The following is a 21,847-nucleotide window of genomic DNA, read 5'->3' as shown; positions in this document are numbered from 1 at the left end:
TCGCGGTGATTTCCAACACTTACAACCTTGACAAAAGACAGACTTGGGATAAGAAACGCCTGCGAGTTCTCCCTACCAGTCTCTTGTTACTCAAATGTGGCCTCAGGCAGTTTCTGGTCGGTGCACTTTCCCTCCAGTGTGGGACATGACACCCAGAAAAGGTCTTTCCTGGCACCGAGGAGCGAAGGCTGAATTTGGAAAGCCTGTCTCTGGATCAGCGATGATTTTGGAGGAAGATCTTGATCAAAAGGCGGTAACTGAAAATTAATAAAAGGAAACCTCAACTAAAACTGGAGTTGGGAGGGCCTGGAGAGGGAGCTCTTATGCCCTCTGGTGACTGACTCTGGTCAGTTACCCCAAAGTGTCAATCACAAACCCCAGTGAGAAGCCACTGTCACTTGAACTGACTTTCCTCCAATGCACTTTCATTTTTTTCGATGATTTCCTTGTCCCACCCTCCCTTCTACAAATGCCTTCCACTTTGTACAACCCCTCAGAGTATGTCTCTGCTAGATGAGATGCTGCTTGACTCATGAATCTTTTAATGATGCCAATTAGATCTTCATTTACTCAGCTGAACTTAACACCTTTTACACATCTTTGCATACCCAGTGACCCAGTGCTATAATCATAGCAAATCTGAAAACACGTGAAAAAAAGTTACAACTACACAGCTAAAAGTTCATCAAAATTAACCTTGTTTCTAAAAAATCAGTGATCGAATTTGCATTTCTTTTTCGGGGGCAGGGGTGGTCACAGACCATTTAAGATGCTGCTCTGTGTTCTGTTTAAAGTGTCACTACACTTCCAAGGTTCAATCTTTCTTAAAAAATTAGTTTGCTTTTTAATTATTTGTGGTACCTCAGAGCTCTCTGCTTCCTCCCTACTCACAGCACTGCATTAGGAGATCGGTGTTAAAACCTCACTGATAAACATTATTCTCTCACTTCTTCTTTGGATAAAGGGAATCCGTTGGAATGCTTAGGGGAAGACCCCAAAGTTACCAGAGGGAAAACTGCAAATGCATCTTCGTGCTGATTTTGCACAATGTGGGATCATAAACCCTTCTTTTCAGACATGAGAAAACTCAGGCCCAGAGGGGAAGCAATCTTCTCAAGCAAGTTTCCAAATCCCTGCCCTCCCAAGAAGCGTGTTAGACTGGACGTTCTCACTGGATGCGGTCCTTCTCGCCCACTTAAACACGAGCACCCGCGTTCCCAAGACTTCTTTATTCTTTTTTTTTTTTTTTTTGCGGTACGCGGGCCTCTCACGTTGCGGAGCACAGGCTCCGGACGCACAGGCTCAGCGGCCATGGCTCACGGGCCCAGCCGCTCCGCAGCATGTGGGATCCCCCCGGACCGGGGCACGAACCCGCGTCCCCTACATCAGCAGAGGGGCTCTCAACCACTGCGCCACCAGGGAAGCCCCAAGACTTCTTTATTCTTTTGCTCCCTTCATCAGACAGCAGGGGGACACCGACCTTTCCTCTGGATGTTCCACCCCAGCTACTGGAGCCAAGTGCTGCCAGTCAGTGGGCCACCATCAGGGGGTCTTCCCAGTGCCTTGGCCTCACACCTCAAGCCCAGAGAAGAGTCTGGAAAGCTAGCTGAGGGAGGGTGGGGGGAAGCTGCCCTCGCACTGTCGCAGGGCTTGGCAGGACACGCAGCCATGGTGAGCATGCCAAGATCCGTGGAGAAATGCTTTTTCCAGTCCGAAGTGGCTCCTTTAGGGTCCCAGCAGACCCTGACGCCGTTCAGCCCCCATACCCGCTCCACAGCGCCCGGGATGCTGCGCCAGGCTCGGCTGGGGCCGAGCTCGGAGCGCCCCGCCTCGCCGACTCCTGCTCGCACCCCTCCCGGGAACCCGGCCCAGGGCTTACCGAGGCCTGGCGCAGGGGTAGGCGGCTCCATCGGAGCGGAGGGGCGGGGGGAGGGGGGAAAGAGGAAGGGCGGCACGGAGGCGGCCCTTCCGGCCCACATTGGTTGTCATGGCGACCACGGGCCGCCCCAAGCCAAGAGCCGCCTAAAGGGCGTCCGCCCAGGGCCCAGAAGGACCAGGCACCTGGGCCCAGAAGGAGCAGGCACCGAGCGAAACTTCAACAATCTTTTATTACCAAACTCTCGCAGGGTTAACCCTTTAACCCAGCTAACAGCAAAACAGCGCTCTAACGGCATCTGGGATGGAGGTACGCACCTAATAAAGACTGCCTCTTAAAAAAAGGATTAAAATATATATATATATATATACATCTGCGTTAAGTATCTTTCTTAAGAAAGCAAAATTCACCAGTGTTGCTGAAAAAAAATCCCAAAGTGATTTCAGTCTAAACGCACCCCTACCCCCCACACACGAAAAAACATTGGCAGTGTAAGCTGGCTCAAACCCCACGAGATGCAGCTAGGAAAAAAGCATTTCTTTCCTCTTAAAAAAAAACCAACAAAAACTTTTCTCCTCCTTCCTGTTCAACCTCCACAGCTTATTCCTAGAAACACCCAAAGAATCATATAACTAATTGCATAGACTAGACCCAGTTCACTTTCCCCAGCCTCCAGAAGTGAAAGTTCACACCAAGGATGGTTCCTTAGCAATTTTCGCCAGTACTACAGTCAGGAACTCGATCCCTAATTTCTGGGAACTTGCAAAACCCTCAGGCTTCCTGAGGGCTCCGTGAAAGATCACGGGCCAGTGTACCTGACCAATACTGGAATGCCAGGCTGGGTAAGGAAAGGGGGCCCTTCCAAATAAAAACACCCAACACCACAAAACCTAAAGTCTAACCTGCCAGGTAAAAGCAAGTAGCAGCTGGCTGTACCAAAAAGTTGCTTATCTCCTCCCTGCTTTGACCATGAAAGTAATAACAAAGGGGAACAAAGTCCAGAGTATTTGACCTCATCTCCCTTCCAAGAACCTTGACCCATAGACAGCATATTCCAGGCCAGAGGTCCCAGGGTGATTTTTGTGTTTCTGGCTGGGTAAAGCTGCTCCCAGGCTACCTGGCTCACTGCTGCTCTGCGGAAAATGTGTGCCCTTGTGCAGGGTGCTGAAGAATTAGGAGGGAAATTGTTTTTTGACTTTGACTTTGTAAATGACAGATACTTCAATCACAGCTTCTAGAAAACCACTCAAAGACCCCTGACCCCCAAGGGTCAAGGTCACAGATCCTTCCAGTTGATGGGCTCTTTGCCGGACTTCTGCAGCAGCTCGTTGGTTTTAGAGAAATGCCTGCATCCGAAGAACCCCCTGTACACCGAAAACGGCGAGGGATGCGCGGTCTGCAGCACGTGGTGCCGCTTCTGAAAGAGGAGGAGACGGGGAGTGAGATTGTGGGGACACTCTCAGGACTTTTAAAAAAACCACTCTGGCTGTGGCGCCTTCTGTCAGCTCTGCCGCTCCCCTGTGACTGCTCTAAATTCGCCCGCTTTCCTCACGGTGTTGGTTTACTTGCAGCATCCACACAGGTCCGTGCGTTCATCCTCCATTGGTTGGTAGAGCCACTACCTGGGCTAGGCTCTAAGGATGCAGAGCAACCATCTCTGCCCTCCACTGGGCACTCTCGACAGGACTCGTAGGTGGCCCTTGTCCTATGACCGAGAAGTCCCACTCAGCAGTGGGACTGCTAGGTCTCCCACTGCTGAGACTGTATTTGGTAAAGGACGCCATGATGTACACATCTCCATAAAGATGCAGGCATGAGGAGGTGCATGGCTCCTATCAGGTAAAACCTACTATAAATCCAGGGTTATGCAACAGATTACAAACATTTTCCTAAAGTTCTGGCAACGCAACACCACATAGCTACTAGAAGAACAAGATCAAGCCACATATGCTGACACAGGAAGACCTCTAAAATATGTCAAGTGGAAAAAAAAAAAGCAAGAAAAAGTGATAAATGCATTAAATTAAAAAAAATTATTTGGTGGGGGGATAAGACCCAAGACACTATTTATAATAGTTCCTTTAGGTGAAAGATTGTACCTTTCTATGCTGTTTGCATTATCTCACCACCAAAATAGAATACTTAAAATTTTTTAAAATGTCAACTGTAGTTAACCTAGCAGGAAGATTCTGGACCATTTTTGTTTTCTTCTTTATTCTTTCCTGTATTTAAATAAAAATCACCCACAGGGCTTCCCTGGTGGTGCAGTGGTTAAGAATCTGCCAATGCAGGGGACACGGGTTTGAGCCCTGGTCCGGGAAGATCCCACATGCCATGGAGCAGCTAAGCCCAAGCACCACAACTACTGAGCCTGCACTCTAGACCCCATGCGCCACAACTAGAGAAAACCCGCGTGCAGCAATGAAGACCCAATGCAGCCAAAAAAAAAAATCACCCAACAAATAATTGTCTTTCAAGATACCCCTGCCGGGCTTCCCTGGTGGCACAGTGGTTGGGAGTCTCCCTGCCGATGCGGGGGACACGGGTTCGTGCCCTGGTCCAGGAGGATACCACATGCCGCGGAGCGGCTGGGCCCGTGAACCATGGCCGCTGAGCCTGCGCGTCCGGAGCCTGTGCTCAGCAACGGGAGAGACCACAACAGTGAGAGGCCCGCGTACTGCAAAAAAAAAAAAAAAAAAAAAGATACGCCTGCTTCCAAGGAGGGTTGAGGAGGGGCCATCAGTGAACCCAGGCAGCCCAGTGTGGGTCAGGGCATGGAACCTGGGTTCCTTCAGGTCCTGGCCCTGTCACTCAGCAGTGGCACAGCCCCGGGGAAGTCGCTGACCCTCCCTAGGCCACAGGTCACTTTTCACCTGTGGACTGGAAGTTAACAGCAGAGCCAGCTCAGGAAGATCCCGTGAAGAACAAAAGATGGGTTGTGCATGCAGAGCATCCCGGGAAGGGATGCAGGCCGGGTGCTCAGCACAGGGTACAGCATATGGGGCAAGCCCCTGAACACGTGAGCTGTGTGCATTATAAAGGACCAGTCAGCCAGCCTCCAGGGAAGGAAGAGACCTCTACATGCTGGACAGAGGAAGCAGGACGTTCAAAGGCAGGCAGGGGAGTGGGGGGCAGGGAGTCCAGGTGGTTCAGGGAGCCTGGAGTTCACAGAGGGTGAGAGGCAGGCCGGGGCCGTGCCCAGACCCCAGCTCATGAGCCCAGGTCAAGGCCTTCCAAGGAGAAGGCATCTGAACGCTCTGCTCTGGGCAAGATGAGATGGGGCTGACCTGAGGCTAAGTTGGGGAGGTGGGGGGGGGTGCTGAGAGAAGAAAGTATGTATATGACTGGATGCAGGAGGTGGGGATAGATACAAAGGGTGGAGAGGGGGAAGGAGAGGGGGAAAGAAAGGGAGGGGTCAAGAATGATATGCGATTTCTGGTTGGGCAACTGGGTAGACAGGGTCCTTTTTATCCTTGGGCATCCAGAGGCCCAAGTTTAGTGAGGGATGGACGAGGAAAGGAGAATTGGTAAATGTTGCATTTGATGTGCTTCCAGGTCCCTAGTAAGGAAGCAGCTGAATATACAGATCTAGTGCTCAGGAGACACCCCGGGTTAGAGATGTGCAACTTGGTTTTTAATGGTCAATCTACTAGTTTTTTTTTTTTTTTTTTGGTTGCGCCATGCAGCATGCACAATCCTAGTTCCCCAACCAGAGGTCGAACCCAGGCCCTCTGCAATGGAAGCGCAGAGTCCCAACCGCTGGACCGTCAGGGAAGTCGGGTTTTTAATGGTCAAGCTACTTTAACAACTGTTTACTTTCAAACTGAACCATTATTAAGATTATAGATATACTGAGTAAGGGCGCTTCTGACCACAAACCTAAGACACAGACTGGAAATCACTCCCACACACACTTCACTACCGAGATAATCAGATCTTAGCAGTTAGTTCATTCATGCCAGGTTTTATTCCTACTATTCCCTTCCCGAAAAGAAAAACACCTGAAAACATCCTGTTCATTCATACAGAACCTTTACAGAGAAAGCAGCTCTTCCATCTGATCTACACGCCCCCTTGCTGCTTGCATCCAGGTGTATAAAGACACTGGACAGAGACATCAGACAGTAAAGCCCAGTGCCTACCCCAGGCCAAGAAGAATCGGAACGGATGGGGACTAGGAGGGGAGGCCTCGATATCCTTTAGTTTCTAACCATGTGAATCTACTACCTTAAAAAGGAAAAAAGGCCTAAATTACGAAATAAAAGTAGAACTCCACTTAAGAGAAAATGGAGGAGATAACTGACATGTGAGTCAAGTCTCTAGAGCTGATGGCTGGCTTGGAACCCTGCCACCCTCGCCCGTGGGCTGGGCAGGCCTCCCCACCCAGGTGAGCTGGCTGCTCGGATCAGAGTCCGAAGCTCCATTCACCGCAAGTGGGCAAGTGACCTCGCCTCCCTGAGCCCGAGTACAAAGCGGGGTCAGCGTATCCCTTCCACCCCCAGTAGCCTTTGTCGAGGTCAGGAGAGATGCCGTGTGAAAAGTGCTGGACTTGCTCCTGACACCTGTTTGCACGTCTCTGATACGCAATAAGCTACTGCCATGTTGCCTTGGTTCATCCCTTTACCTCGCTTATGACGTGTTTATGCTGTGATTTCTCCCCCCACCCTCACCGCCCAATTCAGTGCCTCCCAGGAGCCCAAGCTAAACACTCCTCCTTGCCGTCTCCCTCCCTCCCAGCCCCACGCCCCCTCCTCCCCTCGCCAGTCGCCTTCATACCAGCATCCCCTCCAGTCCAGTCACAGGCATCCCAGAGAGAAATGCCAGTGCTCAGCACAGAGGGGAGGCAGGATTAGGATGGTTTTAGGACTGGGTTTAAGGGGATGAGGGAGGGCATTCAAGGATGACTTCTAGTTTTTAATTTTAGCAACCAAGTATACGCAGGTGGGTCGGGGAGGATGCGGTGGGGCGGGCAGAGACTGAAGAGCTGGGTTGGGGTCAGGGACCAGCAACCAGGGCCCAGGTTTAATAATCATCGCTGATGGTGTTGTCATGGGGGGAGGTTACATTTGCGATTAAGTGGAACTCTTCATGTTTCCATATACCCTCCAACTTGTTGAAAGCAAGAGACTTACCTTGCTCATCATTTACTGCATCGTTTGTTACATGAATGGAACCTGGGGAACTGTGTATCTTTCTGTGTACGCAGCAACTTTATGCCAGTTTTACCAACTGCATCTAAGCAGAAGCTGGCCAGCTGCTCTCCTCATACACAACTAATCATTTCGTCTGAGTTCTGTTCAATTTTCTTTCTTTCTTTTTTTTGGCCGCGCTGTGTGGTATGCAGGATCTTAGTTCCCTGACCAGGGATGGAACCTGTGCCCCTGCACTGGGAGCACGGAGTCTTAACCCCTGGGCCGCCAGGGAAGTCCCTGAATTCTGTTCAATTTTCGATGGGAAACCTAATCCTAATTATCACAGTTTTAAGGGAAAATAAGCTTCATTTTAGGATATGGATTTTCTAGGATGACATAAAGGGATTCCTACAATTCTCTAACCTGTTTAAAAAAAAAACCAACCCCAAAACATACCCTATCAATGGCACTGCCTTTCTTCTGAGCATAAGAGCCCCAGAGCAGGAAGACAAGGCCGTTCGAGTTCTGATTGAGCCAGGACACAACAGCATCGGTGAACTGCTCCCAACCTCTCTCTTTATGGGAATTGGCCTGATGCGCCCGGACGGTGAGGACGGCGTTGAGCAGGAGAACACCTACGAGCACACAGCGAAGAAGCAGGTTCAAGGGAAGCTGAAACGTGGAATCTAAAATTCGACACAAATGAGCATATCTACGAAACAGAAACTGACTCACAGATAAGAGAGAACGGACTTGTGCTTGTCCTGGGGTGGGGGGGGATGAGGGAGGGATGGACTGGAAGTTTGGGGTTAACAGATGCAAACTATTGTATATAGGATGTATAGCACAGGGAACTCTTCAATATCCTGTGATAAACCATAATGAAAAAGAATATGAAAACAAATATGTATATGTATAACGGAATCACTTTGCTGTACAGCAGAAATTAACATTGTAAATCAACTATACTTCAATAAAATTAAAAGAAAAAAAAAGGGGGAGGCTGAAACGAGTTGGCCTAAACACCCAATAATGGGCTCAACGCATGATGAAACCACCCCGAGATGCAAGCTGGTGCAGCCACCTGAAATCAGGTGGTGGAGAAGGCATTAGGACATGACCAGCTGGTGCCTCTGTGCGAGATTCATTTTCACCTCTGCACTTTCAAGACTGAACTTCTGAGTTTGCAACAGTGACCATGCATTATATCCATCATCAGAAAGAATTGTTTAAAAATATATACCCTAACTGATAGGAAATAACCCTGGAAAGTAACACAAGGAGGCCAAGACGTTTCACTGAAACAAAAATCTCACTGCAAGGGAAGAGTAGATATTCTTTCCTTATCCTGATTATAGTTTGTTAAAAAAGGAGAAAGACGTCCCACAGATAGGTATTAAACACACACAACATAACCCGTGTGTCGAAATAAGAAAACTTGTGGCCACCTTCTGAATGGTCGAAGTTGAGTGGCTCAATGTAAAATATGAATGATGAGGAACCAACTTTTCCCTTTCGTGCTATGATTAAAACATGAAAAACACTGGCTGCAGGATAAAAGCGAGATACATTTTTTTCCCACTAGATTACTGGTTTATTACAAAGGATATTAAAGGATGCAGTCAAGTCAGATGAAGAGGTGCAAAGGGCCAGACAGAGGGAAAGGGCACGTGGCTTCCATGCCCTCTCTCAGCTTGCCTCTCTCTCCAATCTCCACACATGCACCAACCCAGAAGCTCTCCAAATGTCATCCTTTAGGGGTTTTATGGAGGCTTCATTACAGAAGCATGATTGATTAAATCACTGGCCACTGGCAATGGATTCAACCTCCAGACCATCTCCTCTCCCTGGATATCAGGGGGTGGTGAGATACATTCTTTGACTTACATAAACTTAGCCATTTTATTAGAGCTCTCTGGTTCTTCACGGGTATCTTTTAAAAATATAAGCAAGCCAGACAGAAAAGACAGTTGAAATCCATCCAAAACACATCGAGCAGCGGCTGGTTTACCTTGCCTGGCCCATCCGGATAAATCTCCATGACCAGGATGAACAAAACCATCTATGTCTGTAGACAGTTCTTTATAAATGTTTTCCAAACTGAAAGCAAGCCAGAAGAAAAAAAAAACAAACAAAAAACAGAATCTTAAGCACAATTCGGAAAGTTCAGGACCCTCCAGCACACACGCGGGTTAGTCTGCAAAGCCAGCCCTCGGGGCGGACAACAGGACGCACTGCACTGACTCATGGGAAACACTGCCTTTCCTTTAGACAGGCACACCTGCCAAACGCCTTTACTTCGGTCAGTGCTTGGGTTTAAGGAAGAGAACTTTGGAAAACCTAAGCAAATTAGCCCAGGAGTTACCACCCCACTCCCAAGTGATGGATTTAGTTTATACCTTTAATGTTCATTATATTTGTAAATGATATGTAAAATCCTCCAAAGCAGGGGTTCTTAACCAGGGGTGATGTGGCCCCACAAGGGACTGCTGGAAACGTCTGAAGACATTTTTCATTGTCACAAATGGGGGGGGCATGCTGCTGGCACCTCGAGGCCAGGGGTGCTGCTAAACATCTTACCACGCACACAGCAGCCCCCCGACCACAAAGACCCAGCCCCACATGTCAGTAGTGCAGAAACTGAGAAATCCTGCTCCAAAGGCTAGTGACGGTCCCACAAACAGGTGCACCTGTAATTTGAGTGATCACGATTGGAGCTGAGCCACCTGTAAAGCCTGCGTACCTGGGCGGGGGTGGCACGGGCCTTTGAACACTAAAGCAGAGCCCATGAGCTTGATTGGGTCCGTGATATGGATCCTGTCCCAGGATGACAACCTTCACCTGTGAACACCAGATGGTGAGGATCAAACACTATAGTACAGGCAGTCTGAACGGACACCTGGCTGGCTGATAACTTATACAGAGGGGCACTATGAGGACAAGGGCAGGCCCCCCTCCCGGCCCAACTAAGAGCCCCCCGAAGGGAGCAGGTGACTTGGCACCATCACTCTGCATCACCCAGTTATCCTTCCCTCAGTCACCTGCTGCAGCGCCCCCTCCCTTCTCTGACCCACGTGTCTGAAACAAGCTGGGGTCAACTTTGCTTTCATCCCCTTCAGTTTTCAAATTACAAAAGGAAATACGCCCTTGTCACAAGTACGACCATCCAGAAACATCAAGATCTCCCAGTCATCCCTACCCCGTCCTGATTCAACCATTTATAATCACCTATTGATATATAATGAGGATCACTGTACTCATCACCCTACATTTTTGTGTTTCTCACATCATACACTGCAGGCCTCCTTTAAGTCAACAGAGCTCAGTTGTTGATGGGCAGTCAGCTGGTTTCCCAGTTTTTTCCCTTAAAAAAATAATGCAGTAAACATCCTACTACATGTATCTTTACAGACTGCTGCTTTCATTTCTATGGAATAGATTCAGAAGAGTGGAGTTGGTGGTCACAGTATAAGTGTATTTAAAATTTTCATCGACATATGCCAAATTGCTTTTCCACGAGCTGAAGAAACTCCAGTTGCCCAGCAGCAGCATATGAAAGAGCCTGTTCCCCTGGACGGGTACGCTGCGGAGATACCGTGGGTTCAGCTCCAGACTGTCTCACTAAGCACACATCATAATAAAACAAGTGACGTAAATTTTTTGGTTTCCTAGTACATACACGATATGGTAGTCTATTAAGTGTGCAACTGCATGTCAAAAAAATGTACGTATCTTATTATTTTTTATTTTTATTTTTTTGCAGTACGCGGGCCTCTCACTGTTGTGGCCTCTCCCATTGCGGAGCACAGGCTCCGGACGCGCAGGCTCAGCGGCCATGGCTCACGGGCCCAGCCGCTCCGTGGCATGTGGGATCTTCCCGGACCAGGGCACGAACCCGTGTCCCCTGCATCGGCAGGCGGACTCTCAACCACTGCACCACCAGGGAAGCCCAAAAGTACGAATCTTAATTAGAAAGTACTTTATTGCTAAAAAATGCTAACCATCATTCGACAATGAAAGGTTGCCACAAACCTTCGATTTGTAAAAATCGCAGGATCCGCAAAGCACAATAAAACAAGGTCTGCCTGTGTCCTCTTAAGGGATGGAACCAGAGGAGAATGAGGTCACTGTCACCGTCAGTGGTGTGAAAATACTCCTAGGCCTTTTGATCGAGTGCCCGCCCACCCACCTCTCTTCATTCCCACATTTCTGCCGTGTTCCTTCTTAAGACTCTCCTTCCGTAGCCAACATACACTTTATCCTTCAAAATCCAGCTTCAGACGTTCCCACAATTGGGCCGCTTTCATGGGCCTCTCCGTTCCTCCGGATGGTACTCACACTGCCCCTGGCATATTCTCCAACATGAAGCAACCTGTCCGAGCGGGGAAGCTTTCCGGTTCTGGTCCTGGATAAGGACCTCAGAGGAGCCAGGTGACATCCCCGACCCTCCACATGCTCATTGGCAAAGAAGCCCCACTGGGCCATCTGATCCTCAGAAGTCTCATGCACTTTTCTTAGTCTTTCTTTACAATATTGCTCATTGGTACTCAAAACAGGATATACTTCAAACAAGGGGCAAACTAGTACTGAATTTAATAGGACTTGTTTTTTTAACTTTATAAATAAGGAGGTACGTTCGAAGTGCTTGCTCTGAAATGAAAATTGTGAAGTCTGCTAAATATTAGGAGTGTCAGCCTTATCACGATGGCTTCTTCAACAATTTCACTTCTCTTTGATTTAACAGGTACTTATTAAATTACGGGATTCCTACCCTCAGCTTACAAAATCAGTAAGGCAAAAGGAGAACAAAAAAATGGAACACCTCCAATGCAAGCAGATACTAAAAACCCACATCACAAAGGAAACCCACATCACAAATAGAGTGGGGGACAGGCCTCCTTCCGGGAGGTGCCAGAGATGCATCTAGTTGGTTTTCAAAAGACAGAAGTGAGGAGAGGGTCACCGCCCTGTCCAGCTCCAAAGGAGGAGAATGGAAGGTGGAGGTGAGGCTGGGAAGCAGGAGGTGGCCATATTCACCCTCAGCTTTCATAGTTTGCACCGTGGGAAGCCACAAACAAGCTTCTGACAGCGAGCAGCCATTGTATACATTGAACCAAAGCAAAGAAATGTGTTAACAGATGTGTTCAGGCCAGGGGTCAAGAGTTTGAAAGCATCAACTGTAAAGGATGGTGTGGTCAGACAGAAAGAACACTGAGCTGCAAGTCAAGGTGGGACTGCTGACAACCACTTGAAAAAGACTTAACTGCTTCGTGCCTCAGTTTGCTCACCACCACATTTTACCTCTGACGGGCATGGGGTCGGTTTAAGGATAAAATAAAATACAAGTGAGAGCATACAGACCCACGGTTTACGTACATACTTTTTTTTTGCTATATGAACGGCACACAGTAAAAGTTAAACAGGGTACGTATAGGCTAAAATACAGCCCGCCAAACCTCACAATTTCAGTATTTTATTTATTACTGAATTATGGACAGTGGCTTAACTCCAGTGTCCCTAATTAAAAACTACCATTTGAGTCCTACTCCCCTTTTAGTAAAATTCATCCACAACTTGTACTTACATCTCTTATGTCACACATTTGGGTCCATGTGAAGACTTGCTGCGGGGGTGGGTAAACAGTGTAATGTTTTCTTTCTTCTGCAACAAATCCCATAAGCTGATGGAAAGATAAACTAGATTTACAATCAGATTCTCACTGGAAAGCATAAGAATTCAATAAGAAAGCTTCTAATGCAAGCTACTGGAAGAGCTCTTAGCTAGCTCTTTGCCAAGTTTTATATCCAAATTCTGCGTAAAAATCAAAACAGTTCCCCTCCCGACATTCTAATTCCCTTCCCCTTTCTCTGGGCTGGGTCAAAGTTGATTGGCCTGGCAGCCTTGATTTCCTGCAGCTGCCAACCCCTCCCTCTTTTGTTTAAAGGGCAGGTTTCATTCAGTCGGGTTTGTGGTTTTACCAGGCCACTCTTTCCTAGGGAGCAGACTAAACAAACGGGTTAAAAGAAGCTATGATATCACCTCATAGTCTTTTAAAAATCTTAAACTGGGCAGATTCAAAACATCATGGCTGCATGTTGAAGGAGGGAAAGTAGGAGCTCACGAAAGCAATATCCTATAAACGTGGGCTTGGCCTGCTATATTTACAAGTGCCCGCAGTCTCCAACTTTACCTTAATAAAATATGGTTTCCCGAACTCCCCGCTGAGGTGCTTCTTCCAACTCTCACCAAAACCTACAGGCACATTGCGCGCTGCGAGTCTGAGCAGCGCGGCGGCTTTGTTCCTCTGGATGCGGACCAACTGCTCGGGGCTCAGTGGCGACGAGGGCGGCGTGCCAGGCTCCTCCTGCCCGGCCCGGATCTTCTTGGCGGGGCTGGCCTGCAAGTGGTCCCCGCAGAAACGGGTCACGAGCTGCAGCGGGCCTCTCCCGGGAGCCAGCAGCTTCCGTCCCCAACCTAACAGCCCAGGGTAGAGGACACCCATTCTTGGGGTTTCAGCCCCGCTCGGTAGCTCCGTACAAAACCAGACTCTGGAAACCCAGGGCTGATCCCAGTCCTGCACTAACAGGCGCCCCAGATTTCGAGTTTGGTTCCAAAACAGGGCAGGAAAAGGTCTGTGAGCAAGGCCCGCAGCGCCTCGCTACGGGTTCGCGGAGAAGGGGCCCAGCACCCAGGGCCCCGCCCCGCGGGTCCCGCCACTAGCGTCCCCACGCGGTCTTTTCGCGGCAAAAACCCTCCCATCCAGGACCCACCCCCTCCCTCCTCTGATTGGAGGGTGGGCCGGACCCCTCGCCTCTGATTGGCGCCGTGGGCCCCGAGGTTCGCCTCCATTGGCTGACCCCTCAGCATGGCCGCCGATGGGGCGCCAAGGCGGCTATTTTGAACACGTGAAGGCCCCAGTTTACCCATTCAGCCCCATGTTCCTTCAAACCCTCGGTCGCGCGGGGTCCGCCGCCCTCCTCGCCCTCTTCGCCCTCTTCGCCCTCCTCACCCTCCCTTCCCCCTGACCCCCGGCCCCACAAGCGGTCCCCGCCGCGCCTTACCGCCGCATCCCCGCTCTCAGCTACCGCCGCCACGCCGTTCCACTGCTCGGCCGGCTCGGAGCTGCAGGCACGTCGCTTCCTGGCGGGGCTCGGGGAGAAGAAGGAGTAGAGGGTCTTCTGGCCAATCATCCTGGAGCCGAGGAGGGAGCGAACGCGCGCTGCCCGGGGACCCGCGAGTTTGGCGCTAGCTGCGGCGGTCAGCAATTGGCGCCAAGCAACCCGCGCATGCTCCGACCGGGGCGGGTGGTGGGCGAGGGGGCAGTGGAGGGCCTAGTGCGCATGTGTGGGAGGGGCCGCTGGGCAAGGTCCCTGGGGAGAAGTGGGGCTCCGAAAGGTCTTTAGAGCGGGCGGGGTTCCTTAGGTCGGTTCACTCAGATGTTTACTCTTTCATTCATTATTCTCACCCATCATACCTCTGCCTTGGGCAAGTCCCTCCACCTCTCAGCCGGTGAAAGAACTTAAAAGTACCCGCCCCGTAGGGTTTTTTGTGGGAGTGAAATTAGCTTTAAAATAGTAATTGTTTTGCTTTTAGTTGTCCAATTTTCACAACCTGTTTTACTGACGACAAACTAAGGCCTAGAGGCCTAATCTGTAAGGTTTGAGGGAGACTTTAACAGAGGTCATAAAGGTTAAACTCCAAACTAGTCATCCTCTGAAAGACATCCCCATACACCTGGGATTCTTCCCCTCTCCCTCCCTCCCCACATCCAAACTGGGGACAGGTCCTCTTGGGTCTATCTCCATAATAAAGCCCAAATTCAAATGCTGCTCTCAATCTCTGGTCTACTAACTACAGTCCCAGCGGGTCTTCTCTTTTCCTACCTAATCATCTTTTTAAAATGTAAATTACACCATAATAATCCCCAGGTTAAAATCCTATAGTTTCCAAATATGTTTGGAATAAATCCTTGCTTCTACATACATACAGATGGTTAACAGGCACAGGAAAAGATGCTCAACATCTCTAATTATTAGAGAAATGCAAATTAAAACTACAATGAGGTATCACCTCACACCAGTCAGAATGGCCATCATTAAAGTGTCTACAAGTAGTAAATGCTGGAGATGGTGTGGAGAAAAAGGACCCCTCCTACACTGTTGGTGGGAATGTAAATTGGTGCAGCCACTATGGAGACCAGTATGGAGGTTCCCTAAAGAAACTAAAAATAGAGTTATCATATGATCCAACAATCCCACTCCTGGGCATATATAGGGAAAAAACTCTAATTCGAAAAGGTATATGCACCCCAATGTTCATAGCAGCACTATTTACAATAGCCAAGACATGGAAGCAACCTAAACGTCCATTGACAGATAAATGGATAAAGAAGCTATGGTATATACACACAATGGAATATTAGCCGTAACAAAGAACGAATAATGCCATTTGCAACAACATGGATGGACCTAGAGATTATCATACTGAGTGAAGTCAGAGAAAGACAAATATCATGATATCACTTATATGTGGAATCTAAAAACATGATAGAAATAAACGTATTTACAAAACAGAAATAGACACACAGACATAGAAAACAAATTTATGGTTACCAGAGGGGATGTGGCAGAGATAAATTAGGAGTTTGGGATTAACATATACACAGTACTATATATGAAATAGATAAACAACAAGGATTTACTGTATAGCACAGGGAACTATATTCAATGGAACCTATAATGGAAAATAATCTGAAAAAAGAATATATGTATAACTGAATCACTTTGCGGTACACCTGAAACTAACACAACATTGTAAATTAACTATACTTCAACTTTTAAAAATGGTTTAAAAAAAAAAATCCCTGCTTCTTACCAGTTGGCAAGGCTGCTTCGCCCTCTCACGGAAGCCCAGCTGCTGTGACATGATGAGTCTGGTTCTCAGCACAGTCACCAGGCATACCCAGCTGTCCTTTGTGTGGTCTGACACCTTGCACGCACTGTCCCCCTGCCTGGAAAACCTCAGGTCTCAGCTCGAGACCCTGCCTCTGAAGGGCCTTCTCCTCCTGCCCCACTTTCTAGCAGGTCACTCTATTTATAGCTTCTGTACTATCTAAGATGATCTTATTGGGACTTCCCTGGAGGTCCAGTGCTTAAGACTCTGCGTTTCCACTGCAGGGCACGCGGGTTTGATCCCTGGTCAGGGAACTAAGATCCCGCATGCCTTGTGGTGTGGCCAAGATAAAATAAAATAATCTTATTTATTCTCTCCTTGTTTATTTCTGTCTCCATCTCCAACATGTAACCTGGGTGAGGGCAGGGACTTGATCCTTGTTACCGTTGTGTTCCAGCGCCTAGGACAAGGAGCTTGATGTGTAAGAAGAAGAGATGCTCATAATTTAAAATTATTTTTAAAATAAGAACATAAAAGCCACTTTGAAAAAGTTTGGCAGCTTTGTATAAAGTGACACATACTCTTACCATGTGCCCCTGCGATCCCACTCCTACGTATTTACCCAAGTGAAATTGGAATCTGTATTCACATGAGAGCTTGTACATGAATAGATATAGTGACCTTATTTGTATTTTCCCCTAACTGGAAACAACCCAAATGCCCCTCAAGTGGCAAGTGGGTGGACAAACTGTAGGGCGTGAGTACAAGGGCAGCTTACTCAGCAATAAAAAGGAATAAACTGATACAAACAACATGGATACATCTTAAAGGCGTTAGGCTAAGTGAAAGAAGCCAGACACAAAGCCTATGTATTGTATCATTTCATTTACAAGAAATTCTGGAAAAGGTAAAACTCTAGGGACAGAAAACACATCAGTGGTTGCCAGGGGCTGGGTAAGGGGGCAAGTTGATAACTAGGAGACTTGGGGGAATTTTATGGGATGATGGAATTCTAGATCTTGATTGTGGTGTGGTCACACAACTGTTTACCTTTGTCAAAATTTGCAGAGCTGGACGCTAAGAAGATTCAAAACAAAGGCCCCAACCTCTTTTCATTCCATTGGCCAAGAGAGAGAGTAAAAAAAATTGGTGATAATAAAAGCTGACATTTGTTTGAAGCACAGAAGTCCTTCTCACACATCCTCTCATTTACTCCTCATGGTGTTCTCATGGCATAGGTTTGTAGTCCCCACTGTTTAGAGAAGGCAGTTCAAGCTCAGAAGGGTTAAGTGACCTGTAGGAGCCACACAGCTACAGTTGAGGAGACAGAAATGGAAGTTACGGGGTCTGATTGCAGAATTCGTGCTCCTATCTGCGACAATATGCTGGTTGGCCCAACTCCCTGTCAGGAAACGAAATTAATCCCAAGGGAGAGATGATACCGAACAACAGCTCCCAAACAACCGGGGACCCTGCACTGCTGCGGAACAAATAACGTTACCCAGAAATACGGCGGTGCTTGCAACGCGCCCGGAGGGCCAGCAGGTGGCGTCCGGAGACCGCCCACCGCTTTGTTTTGCAGATTTGCCTGGATTTTCTCCAGTTCGCGGCTGAAATCTACCCGGAAGCAGTTCTGTGGAGGGAGTAAGTGTTTCCTCTTTCCCGCAGGACCTTTCTAGAGTGTCTGGGAGAAGCGGAGCTTCGCGGGAGCTGAGATTTTAAAGAGAACCCTCGGCACCGCCCACCCCCCGCACGTGTTACAATTCTTATTTTCTATCAGAATTCGGCGTGCTGGTGTATGACCACGTTTAACCGTTGTTACATTTAGATTCAGGATCTTGTCCGTGTAAGGATCGCAATACTTACCTGTTTTAATACTTGCGTGGGAGGCCGGCCAGTTATCTAGCCCCCACCCCCAGCCTGTCCTTTGCAGGGTGGAAGTGAGAGAGAGAGACATGCTTTTCTGGGTGACTTTGAGCAAACCTCTCCCCTTCTCAGTGTGTCAGTTTCCCCATATGTAAAGTGAGGGTTTGGGTTGCAGTTTCCAAGTTTGCCATTGGCGTGCGAATTCCGGGGGGTGGGTGTTTCTTTAAAAATTCGGATGTTTGCGGGTGGAGGGCAGGGACACGTGGGTTTTGCAAGCTAGGCAGCTGATTCTAATACCTACCCAGGTGTGGGAGGGATCCTTCCAGCTTTAACCTCCTCTTACTTCCTTCATAGGACATGGTGTTAAACTTTAAAATGGAAACTTAAAAACTGGAGGAATGCCACTGTGAGACCACTTTGCAGAGTGGATTTTGGCAATTGGGACAGAGCCTGGGCAATCTCTCTCTCTCTTGGCCTGGCCACTGGCTACCAGGTGTTTGCTTTGTGGAGACTAGATGGACAGATTCCTGGTGAAGGGGGCTGTCAGGAGCCTTATGGGAAAGAGGGGGCCAGAGCAGACGGGAGGAGGCCCAGCAGGGTTGGCAGAAGAGGAGGGGACCAGCAGGAAAAAGCCCAGGAGAGCAGCCCCGGAGAATGGAGTCCACTCGGCAGGCCTCAGCTGGAGGCACATTGGAGCCGAGGGCCTGGACTGCGATTACACAGTCCTGTTTGGCAAAGCCGAAGCAGATGAGATTTTCCAAGAGTTGGAGAAAGAAGTGGAATATTTTACAGGTAAGCAGGGAACGGTGGGGTGTGTGTGTAAGGCTTGTTGGATAAAACTAGTGGTCCGTGTTTAGGGAAATCTCAACCCAGGAGCCATTAATTACGGATGAGTTTGTTAATTGACTCAACACATATTTCGGGCACCTCTGGGCCAAGCAACTTGCTGGATGCTTGGGATACAGACTTAATAGCAGGGATCTCCTGTCCGCTGAGAGCGGAGAGATGGTAAATTACCAGGTAATTCCTATGCACGAGGTTCTCAGCATCACCTGGAGGACTTTGTTGCTTGTGAGAGCACCATTGCTTGCCCTGCCCCTGCAGTCTAGTGTCTAGAGTTTCTGGGTGCTACTGATCCGGGGACCACACACTGAGAACCGCTGCAAGGTGGCAGAGCACAGGGACAGGGAGACGTAGAAATGCCCACGGGAGACCCAGCCTCCATCCTGAGCTGCATCAGCACCATCTTCCATCGATGCCCTTTGTCCCCACAGTTGGCAAAATCACCGTGTTAGCGTGTAACCTAACTTCATGTTGCTCCAATTTCAGCCTCTATATTACGGTTCTAGTGAGCAATTAGGTTAGGGTGTTTTTATAAAAAACTTGGACTAGGGCTGTGTTTCTCCAAGTGTCGGACAAGAATCACTGTCCTCACATGAACGTTTTGGGCGAACCACGGTGATTTTTGAGGAGGGGGTCCCCGGTCTGGGTATTAGATGTTATTCCTGTTTTACTTCCTTTTCTGAATACTCAGGGAGTGAGGGTGGATTGTCTGAGGCGCTGCCATGTTTCCCCTGCACAGGTGCGCTGACCAGGGTCCAGGTGTTTGGGAAGTGGCACAATGTCCCAAGGAAGCAGGCGACATATGGTGACGCTGGGCTGACCTACACCTTTTCAGGCCTTACTCTGTCTCCAAAACCCTGGCTCCCTGTCCTAGAGCGCATCCGGGATCGCATTTCTGTAGTGACTGGGCAGACCTTCAACTTCGTGCTTGTCAACAGGTGACACCCTAACTGTTTTTACCTTTTCCTGTTTAGGACAGTGGACTGAATTTTATAAACCTGTCTCTTCCAAAAAGAAGAGTTTAGGATTCCACCGTACTTTACTCATTTGTACAACAAATAATTCTTCAGTGTAGTTAGGGGAGTAGCAGTGGAACACAAGCAATTAGTCTTCATGGAGCTCTCACCATGGCGGGAGTGAGAGGCCGCAAACTGATGAACAGGTGAACAAGATAACTTCAGTCATTGATAAGTGTCTCGTAGAAAATTAAACAGGCTGATCTAAGGAGGGCTGGGAGGAAGGAGTCTGGGTTTCTCAACAGCAGCACTCTTTATGCTTTGGGCCAGATAATCCTCTTTCTGGGGCTGACCTGTGCATTGCAGGCTGTTGGGCAGCATCCCTAGCCTCCACCCACCAGATGCCAGAACCACCCTGTGAATGAAAAATGTTGCCTGCCATATCATCCAACAAAGGATGCTGGCCATCAAGCCACTGTAGCCCTGAGGGAACTCAGGATGGAGACATACCCATTGCCAAGCCCTCAGCCCCTGCAGCCACCACCAGTGGTGCCCCCTGAGGGGACTCAGGATGGGAAAGAACAGGATACTGGCTCCAGAGAGCTGAGGTGCATCTCAAAGGAATGATTTCAGTGAGCCCAGACTGTCCCATACACAGAAAAGCACTAAATTCATTAGCTCGAGATGTCTGGTTTTCTTTTTTTTTTTTTTTTAAAGAAGATGTTGGGGGGGGGTAGGAGTTTATTTATTTATTTATTTTTGCTGTGTTGGGTCTTCGTTTCTGTGTGAGGGCCCTCTCCAGTTGCGGCAAGCAGGGGCCACTCTTCATCGCGGTGCGCGGGCCCCCCACCATCGCGGACTCTCCCGTTGCGGAGCACAGGCTCCAGACGCGCAGGCTCAGCAGTTGTGGCTCACGGGCCCAGCCGCTCCGCGGCACGCGGGATCCCCCCAGACCAGGGCCCGAACCCGCGTCCCCCGCATTAGCAGGCAGACCCGCAACCACTGCGCCACCAGGGAAGCCCTGGTTTTCTTTTAATTATCAGTAATCTTTTGATGTTCTAACGACCATGTTTTGTTGGTTCCCCCCTTACCTCTTCGGAGCAGCCCCCCAGAGCTGGCTGAGAGGCTGCCTCCTGGGCTTAAGTCCTCAGTTTTGTCCGCGGAATGAAACATAATTCTCAGCTTTTAGACTGCATTTTTTTTTCAGGGGTCCCTTTGGTCAGAGCAACCAGAATGTCTCCAGACATCGCCTAGTGCCCCCTGAGGGGCAGAGTCATCCTGGTTGAGAACTTTGGGTTTAAGGGAAGATGGTTAGAGGAGGGTTCACGGAGGGGTGACGTCCGAGCTGATAACTAAACCGAGAGAGAGTGGGAGCCACACAGGCACCTGGAGGGAGAGCAGAGGGAGCTTGGAGCGTCTCGAGTGGAAATCCCGCTGGTGGTGCTGGAAAGCAGTGATGACCTCAGAGGCCGGCAGGGGCCAGACTGCGCGAGGAATATGGGTTTTATTCTAAGTGTAGGGAGAAACCGTCTTACGTGATGAAGGTTTACACATACGAGCCCTGCAGGAGAACTCTTTAAGACTCGTGTTTGGCCTCTGTTGGTGTGCTTTGTTTGTTTTTTCCTGGCCATGCCACATGGCTTGTGGGATCTTAGTTTCCTGACCAGGGATCAAACCTGGGCCCCCTGCAGTGGAAGCGCAGAGTCCTAACCATTGGACCGCCAGGGAATTCCCTATTGGTTTTAAAGCGTGTGATCAAAGAGGGCTGATAACAAAGTGAAAGGCTTGCCTCATCTGTGGACCAGATACAGCCCTCCAGCCCCTGCAGAAACCTGTGCTCGTGGCACTGTTTCCCTGCAGGCAAACGAGGGCTCTGGGTGTGGGCATGTTTCCACAGAGGGCTGTTCTGTGAACTCTGCTTGTTTTCTCACTGCAGGTACAAAGACGGCCGTGACCACATTGGCGAGCACAGAGATGATGAGAGAGAACTGGCTCCTGGGAGCCCCATCGCCTCTGTCTCCTTTGGGGCTTGCAGAGACTTCTTCTTCCGGCATAAGGATTCCCGGGGGAAGCACCCCTCCCGGAGGCTGGGGGTGGTCAGGCTCCAGCTGGCCCACGGAAGCTTACTTATGATGAACCACCCGACCAACACTCACTGGTACCACAGTCTCCCCGTCCGAAAGAAGATTCTGGCTCCCCGGGTCAACCTGACATTTCGGAAAATCCTGCCTATTACAAAGTAAAAACGTTTTTAACAGCTAGTACTTCTGTTAGCTCCTTCC

At 49.1% G+C, this 21,847-nt stretch overlaps 2 protein-coding genes across 4 annotated transcripts; one reads left to right on the top strand and one right to left on the bottom strand.

Moving 5' to 3' along the window:
• Positions 1–2,089: 2,089 nt before the first annotated feature.
• On the bottom strand, positions 2,090–14,278 carry UNG (uracil DNA glycosylase). Of its 2 annotated transcripts, XM_082641250.1 has the most exons (7): positions 14,070–14,278; positions 13,199–13,405; positions 12,593–12,688; positions 9,752–9,849; positions 9,020–9,108; positions 7,465–7,643; positions 2,090–3,293 (listed from the first exon to the last, which is right to left on the bottom strand). In XM_082641250.1, exons 1-7 carry the CDS (start codon positions 14,196–14,198, stop codon positions 3,153–3,155), a joined length of 939 nt encoding a protein of 312 aa, XP_082497376.1. In that variant the 5' UTR covers positions 14,199–14,278; the 3' UTR covers positions 2,090–3,152. The 2 variants fall into 2 exon arrangements, with proteins under 2 accessions (XP_082497376.1, XP_082497377.1); XM_082641251.1 differs by lacking the exons at positions 9,020–9,108; positions 9,752–9,849.
• A 3,275-nt stretch (positions 14,279–17,553) lies between these two features.
• On the top strand, positions 17,554–21,826 carry ALKBH2 (alkB homolog 2, alpha-ketoglutarate dependent dioxygenase). Of its 2 annotated transcripts, XM_082640281.1 has the most exons (4): positions 17,554–17,746; positions 18,121–18,558; positions 19,349–19,547; positions 21,502–21,826. In XM_082640281.1, exons 2-4 carry the CDS (start codon positions 18,282–18,284, stop codon positions 21,806–21,808), a joined length of 783 nt encoding a protein of 260 aa, XP_082496407.1. In that variant the 5' UTR covers positions 17,554–17,746; positions 18,121–18,281; the 3' UTR covers positions 21,809–21,826. The 2 variants fall into 2 exon arrangements, with proteins under 2 accessions (XP_082496407.1, XP_082496406.1); XM_082640280.1 differs by having other exon boundaries at positions 17,554–18,558.
• The last annotated feature ends 21 nt before the right edge of the window (positions 21,827–21,847 follow it).

Source organism: Mesoplodon mirus (genome assembly GCF_964341445.2).
Source record: "Mesoplodon mirus genome assembly, chromosome: 13".
NCBI lineage: Eukaryota > Metazoa > Chordata > Mammalia > Artiodactyla > Ziphiidae > Mesoplodon > Mesoplodon mirus.
The sequence above is the reverse complement of the archived record's forward strand: the minus strand, read 5'-3'. Positions and strand labels throughout refer to the sequence as shown.

Bases quoted from the DNA above. Each gene is read 5' to 3' on its own strand.
- UNG (XM_082641250.1), bottom strand. From the start codon at position 14,198: ATGATTGGCCAGAAGACCCTCTACTCCTTCTTCTCCCCGAGCCCCGCC. The intron at 12,689-13,198 runs GTAAAGTTGGAG...TCTTTCCATCAG, and splicing joins GGAAACCATATTTTATTAAG to CTTATGGGATTTGTTGCAGA. The intron at 9,109-9,751 runs GTACGCAGGCTT...GCTTGCTTTCAG, and splicing joins CCCGTGCCACCCCCGCCCAG to TTTGGAAAACATTTATAAAG.
- ALKBH2 (XM_082640281.1), top strand. From the start codon at position 18,282: ATGGACAGATTCCTGGTGAAGGGGGCTGTCAGGAGCCTTATGGGAAAG. The intron at 18,559-19,348 runs GTAAGCAGGGAA...TCCCCTGCACAG, and splicing joins AGAAGTGGAATATTTTACAG to GTGCGCTGACCAGGGTCCAG. The intron at 19,548-21,501 runs GTGACACCCTAA...TTCTCACTGCAG, and splicing joins AACTTCGTGCTTGTCAACAG to GTACAAAGACGGCCGTGACC.